At 46.6% G+C, this 6,559-nt stretch overlaps 1 protein-coding gene across 1 annotated transcript; it reads right to left on the bottom strand.

Moving 5' to 3' along the window:
- Nucleotides 1-1,192: 1,192 nt before the first annotated feature.
- LOC125516023 (uncharacterized) lies at nt 1,193-2,556 on the bottom strand. The gene is made up of 3 exons (XM_048681505.2): nt 2,427-2,556; nt 2,154-2,235; nt 1,193-2,020 (listed from the first exon to the last, which is right to left on the bottom strand). The coding sequence occupies exons 2-3, from the start codon at nt 2,233-2,235 to the stop codon at nt 1,491-1,493; spliced, it is 612 nt and encodes a 203-aa protein (XP_048537462.2). The 5' UTR covers nt 2,427-2,556; the 3' UTR covers nt 1,193-1,490.
- Between the last annotated feature and the right edge of the window lie 4,003 nt (nt 2,557-6,559).

Below are 6,559 nucleotides of genomic sequence, written 5' to 3'. Positions count from 1 at the left end.
ATGCCACTTGGGCATAGATTTTTCGTAATAAGTACCTCCAGTCCAAAACTTTGTCCCAGGTGACGATAAGACCGACTGATTCGCCCTTTTCGAAGGGACTCATGCGAGTAAAAGCAGACGTTTTTTATAGGACAAAAATTTGTAGTTGGCAATGGTACTTCCACAAGATTCTAGGAGGATACATGGCTAGGAGAGACGCCCCTAGCAATCCAATATCCTTCTCTCTATAATATTGTTCAGCGAAGAGACGCTTACATTGCAACAGTACTACAGTCAAATACTCTTAATATTCAATTCAGGAGGACGCTAGTGGGACACCGTTGGGGAGCTTGGCTCCATCTTGTGAGAAGATTGATGGTGGTCCAACTCTCTCAACAGCCAGAGCAGTTATGCTGGAAACTAACTAAAAATGGGGAGTTTTTTGTTAAATCCATGTATTTGGATATTATCAATGCTAGCATTATTCCTAGTTCGAAACATGTTTGAAAAATGAAAGTGCCTTTAAAAATCAAAGTGTTTATGTGGTTTGTCCACAAACAGGTCATCTTAACTAAAGACAATTTGGCGAAACGCAATTGATTGGGTTATAAAATATGTAGTTTTTGTGTTAGTGATGAGTCAATCAGACACCTCTTTTTTGATTGCCCTCTGGCTAAGATTTTGTGGAGGTCGGTCCACATAGCCTTTAATATATCTCCTCCGAATTCCATCTACACTTTATTTGGGACGTGGTTAGATGGAATTGACGTAGTAACAGCGAGACATATCCGTGTAGGAGTATGTGCTTTACTATGTGCAATTTGGAACTGCAGATACGATTCGGTTTTTAACATAACAACAAATATTCATTTCTTGCAGGTTATCTTCACTGCACTCATCCGTATGTGGTCGCTACTCACTCCGACGGAGGCCAGGGAGCATGTGCCTACTGGATCTATCCGATTGAAGACGGTAGCTCGGGCTATATTCAACCGATTTGGATGGCGGTCATGTAATAGGATAGGTGTTTAGTTTCCTATCTGTGTTTATTTGCCTGCCGGTTGTGACTGTCCAGTTTGTTGCTTTCGTGCTCTGTGTTGAGCACAACCTTTTTTTGTTTGAGACTACGAGACATATGTTGGATTTTTGCTTATTAATAATATGGCCATATGCATTTTTCTGATGCAGAGGCCGGGGCAAACCCCTTTTTCGAAAAAAAACCCTACACAGCCATCCATTCATCATAGAGCAGATCGAATTACAACAGATGGTGAAACTACGTACAGAAATAAACAGGATTACATGTACAAAGCATAATTAGCTACACATACTCCTGCTCGTATACTGAACAGCAGAACCAGTAGACGTACACATTTTAGGTATGGTACACAAGTAACACCGACTTGCATTATTCTTATTTTCGAGGCACGTAGGGTAGCTAACGTAGCAGCGTACAGTCCAAAGCAAATCAAGGGCGGTGTTGATATAGTAGTAATAATAAATCAATCTCATCACATGATGGAGCAGGGGTCCGGCGGGCACTCCTCGATCCAGCATAGCGGAGGGAAGAAGGGAGGACAAGTGGGCGGCGGCCAGTTTGGCTGCCTGCTGCAGGTGCAGCCTCTGTGGTTTAACCAGTTGCATGGCGGTGGTAGCGCAGGTTTGCTGCTGCAGCAGCAGCCGCCATGGTGATGTGACTGCCAGTGCGAGCACTCGCAGGGTTTTGGCTCCTGCGGTGGTGGCATGGGGGTAGGGCAGCAGAGACACTGCTGCGGAGGGCAGTTCAAGTAGCACTGCATAGGGTACGGCATCGGACACGGGTATGGCACGAACTTGCATGTTCGTTTCGGCGTCTCAGGCTCTGGCACGCATGTATTTGTTGGCCGAGGAGGCGGCCATACGTCGACGATGATGATCTCCTGAACGACCTTGCAGGCCTTGCACAAGATCTTCTGGCGGAGCTTCTCCGCGTCAAACTTGCCGCGGACGATCACCTTGTTGGCCTTGTGCTCGTACTCAATCTTCTCGATGCAGTAATCCTCTGTCACACACACATACACACAGGTAACCACGAGTTATTAGTGCGAAAAACTGTTCAAGATAAGAGCACCATAAACAATAGATCTAGAATAGTTAATTTCCTGGGTTTCAAGATACCACTTCCTTGGTTTTACCTTGGAGGCACTTCAGGACATCGTTGATCTTCTTCTTGCAGCGGCAGCATTGCAGGTCTGCCGCAATCACCAGTATACCCATCTGCAAACACGCACCCAGACGAACATGTATGTCTGACCAAAATCAATCTTTACGAAGTCATCGTAAACTTCTTCTGCCGCTAGTGTCCTTCCTACTGTCCTATACGTGTCAATCGATTTCTGAAATTTCTAGCTGTAGAGCAACATATGAATGCATCCAAGATAAGAAAAAATAAATTCAATGTTGATTACCTCGGCAGTTTGTACAACTAGAAACGCAGCAAGTAAAGGAAACAACAACCCAGTACTTGCGTGGGGGAATTTAATCAAGCTCACCCTCAACTCTGTAGTATGATGGGAGAAATGGAGGTGGATGATGCAGGCAGAGAACCATGCGTTATTTATAATGGGAATGCTAATGTCGTGTCTGCCTTGTCGGATCGCATCCCGAATATAAAGGCCACATCGTGCCAATTACTGTCAACGGGAGTTGGAATGATACCAACGGAAAACAATGAAAAAATATACAAGAAAGGGGTGGGAGGATTAATAGTATAAGACTGCAGGTTGGCAGTGGCGGGGGCCCATGTTATCAGAGGCTGGTGCCGTTCCCACCACTAGTAACCCCTCCGATAGTGGCAGGAGCTGTGCACCCCGTGCCCACTACAATGTATATTCCGAGTGCTTTGGGCAACAAGTGCCACCAACCACGGCCGTTTGCGACTGATGGCCCCGTGACGGTGGGTACACTTTGCCGAGAGCCAGTGGTCTGATACTCAACAGAGAGTCATTTCTTTTTAACCTCCATTGCATAATTCAAATCATAGTAGCATATATATGTTCCAGCATTACATTGGTTTAACCTCCATTGCATATTTTGCATTAGTTCACCCACCATTTGGTTTCTTTTGATCATACAACTGCCGCTTTGAATAACCCTAGTCAGCTAGTCCGCTGCCACCGCTCAAATTATTTTCTGCATGTCAGCTTCCTTTGCTGCTGCTCCTACACGCCGTACTTCCGCCGCTTGTCCAAACTGACCTGCCGACGCTGCCGACGTGTCCTATTTGTGAAGGAAGTGCGGGGCCGTTACTCCGCTGTCCTTGAAACTTTCTGTGCGCTCAAATGACACCATCACATGACGCACAACAGGCCTGGTCTTTTTCGGGCCGGCCTACAATATTTGTGACACTAACTGCATTTCTATGGACTTAATGAAATCAATGTGGAAGCAATTTCTGTGCACTCAAATTCCAGATGTGAACGGCGGCCACATGAAATCTATGTGGAAGCAGTTTGAAAAAAAGCATATATGTTGTCTTTGCCCCATGCATTGCGCATGCGCAGCCTAAGGAGCGGAAGGCCACACGATTGGGGGGGGGGGGGGGGGGGGGGGGATGCAGTTCGACGGCATGCCGAATGCAACCGTTCAAATCCATGAAAAATCGTACGATGTGAAAAAATCCACGGGACCTGGCACGATGTTGTCATATAACCACTGTAGGGTGTTATAAAAATTTGAGCGCATTTTGCAGAAGTCTGAACGAAGGCCGCGTAGAAATAGGACCAAATCCAAGGGCGGATCTAGCTATCGAGAGGGAATGGGTCTAGTTTGTGAATGATGTACTTGGGAAATTAGTTGCATTTGTAAGGACTTAATATAGGAAATTTCAGATCTGAATGGCGACCACATGAAATCAAGGACGGAAGCAGTTTAAAAACTACTAAATGTTATCTTTGTCCCGTGCGAAGGCCATGTGCAGCCGCAGGAGGGGCAGCACCCCCTCCCCTCATGCCAGGTTGAGCCTTCAAATCCACGCAAAATCATACGATACTAGAAATCCACAGGACCTGGCACGGTGACGTCTTATGGGCATGTAGGGTGTGGTAAAAATTTGAGCATGTTAGACAGAAGTATGATAGAGGCCAGGTAGAAACATGACCAGCTCCGACAATGGATCTAGCCACCGACAGAGCGGAACGTGTCAAGTTTGTTGTCATTTTAAGCTTTTTAAAACGGCAAATTTTAACATGGTCCCTCTTACCTCTTTATTTTACATGTGAGGTAAGAAGGTAAGAGTCAATCAAGCCATTTATTGATGAGATCAACGGCTAAGATCTATTTTATACTCTTACCTCTCATGTGAAAAGAGGGGGTAAGAGGGACCATGTTAAAACTGCTCTTTTAAAACATCCTATATTCCTATATGATAGGGTGGTTTGAAAAAATAAAGAAACATATAGTCTACAATTTATTTCAAAAAAATAAAGAGCTTTTTCTGGGTACCGTGAAGATAGGCTCTCGAACAAGACTCTGACCTAGATCTGATGATTGAGAGCCTTTTTGGAGGGCAGCCAACAGGCTATCGCCTACCTGCACCACTACACATGACCCCTACCGCTCGCCCCATCCCTCCCGCACCACTGGATCCGTCCACCGCCTTCTCCGTCCATCACCTGCCTCTGGACTCTCCGAAGCAGTAGGAGGAGGAGGTCGAGCAGCATGCCCCGGATGTGGTCATAGTTGACGCGGAACGGGACGCTACTAGGGAAAAGCCTAGCAATAACATAGGTCTATGGGCTATTAGTAGCGCGGGGCACCGCGCTACTGATACAGCGTTACAGCTAACATTTAGCAGTAGCGCGTTTTGATCCACACTACCGCTATACCTACTTAGCAGTACCACTGTCCATACCAGCGCTACTGCTAAGTGCCTTAACAGTAGCGTTTTCGTGTCCAGCGCTACTACTATATGATCACATTTTTTTCCTATGTATTTGCGATATTTTTGTATAGGTTTTATATAGTATTCTAATCCTATCATAAACATGCAATATGCTCATCATATCATACACATAATAGTCTCATCATATCATCCAATACAAATCATGTTGTCACATCATAATAACGATATAGCGACACAAGTTAACTGACATGTCACATCATACATAATGTAGTACTTCTTGAGGCGTCGGTTCGGATCCCTCTCTCGCACTAGCGTGGATCTAAACTAACTATTTTCCGCTTTGGCTTTGCTATCGAACTCTCTATCACTCCTAGGGAAAAGCCTAGCAGTAGCATGGGTGTACATCAGTAGTGTGGGTGCCCCGCGCTACTGATACGGCGCTACAACTAACTGGTAGTAGTAGCGCGGGTGCCACCCGCGCTACTACTACGTCTGTTAGTAGTAGCGTGGATACCACCTATGCTACTACTAACTAGTAGTAGCATGGGTCTGTACCCTCGCTACTGCTAACTAATTAGGAATTAAAAAAATAAATTCCAGCCATGGCTGCTGCTGCTAGCTAGGCGTTATCGTCATCTTCATCCATGGTCAATGCTGATCCTGGAGGGGATGAACTCGTCCATGGTGATACACCTCTCCTTTTCTGCTTCTACAAAAAAAGAGACAAGGATTAGAAGAGGAAGAGAGAGCTAGAGAGGAGTAGGTGCATCAACTCATCGGTGGTCACCGGAGTTGGAGCCAAAACCCTAGATCACGCCATGGATGGCACTCTGCTCGATCTGGAAGAGAGAGAGAGAGAGAGAGAGAGAGAGAGAGAGAGAGAGAGAGAGAGTAGGAAGAACAACTCACCTGTGGTTGTGTCCATGGCGGATCTGGCCGCCGCCATGGATGGCGCTCTGCTGGATCTCCCTCTCCTTCCAACATCAGAGAAGGAGGAGGAAGGAGGGGAGGGGGCTGCGGTGGGTGTGGAGGTCGCCGGATTTGGGGGAGGCATGAGGTCCGAGGCCGGTGTTGGTGGTGGATGAGGAAGGGAATCGCGGGTGGGAGGGAGAAGCGGAATGGGAGAGCCTATGGAGAGAGGGGGAGAGTGAGGGAGAGAGGAGGGATTCGGCCAAGGATATGAAGACTTCACCTACCTTGTACTTAGTAGTAGCGAGGGGTATAAACCCGCGCTACTACTATCAACTTAGTAGTAGCGAGGGGTATAAACCCGCGCTACTACTATCAACTTAGTAGTAGCGCGGGTTCATACCCCTCGCTACTACTATGGCATGTCCCAGGGGGCACGGTAGAGACTGCTTATTAGTAGCGAGGGTTAAAAACCGGCGCTACTACTATCAACTTATTAGCAGCGAGGGGTAAAAAACCACGCTACTAGTAAGTTGCAGCAGCGAGGCGTATAAACCCGCGCTACTAGTAAGCGCCTGTCTATAAGCTTTTCCCTAGTAGTGTATCGATGTCGCTCGGAAACCGGTACACCTGGGCCTGACACTCCAGCCACTCATCGTATACTCCTGGCATAGCACTTATTCGCCATCAATGATCTATGTACCTGCATCATTACATGAGTCGATAATATGCAACATATATAGTTGAGCAGCAGAAAGAGACAGAGTTGGCAAAATTAGAAGCAACATA

The sequence above is a fragment of the Triticum urartu genome, chromosome 6A, assembly GCF_056163025.1.
Source record: "Triticum urartu cultivar PI428250 chromosome 6A, HENAU_Tu73, whole genome shotgun sequence".
Taxonomy (NCBI): domain Eukaryota; kingdom Viridiplantae; phylum Streptophyta; class Magnoliopsida; order Poales; family Poaceae; genus Triticum; species Triticum urartu.
Note: the sequence above shows the minus strand (reverse complement) of the source record. Positions and strands in the feature narration are given on the sequence as shown.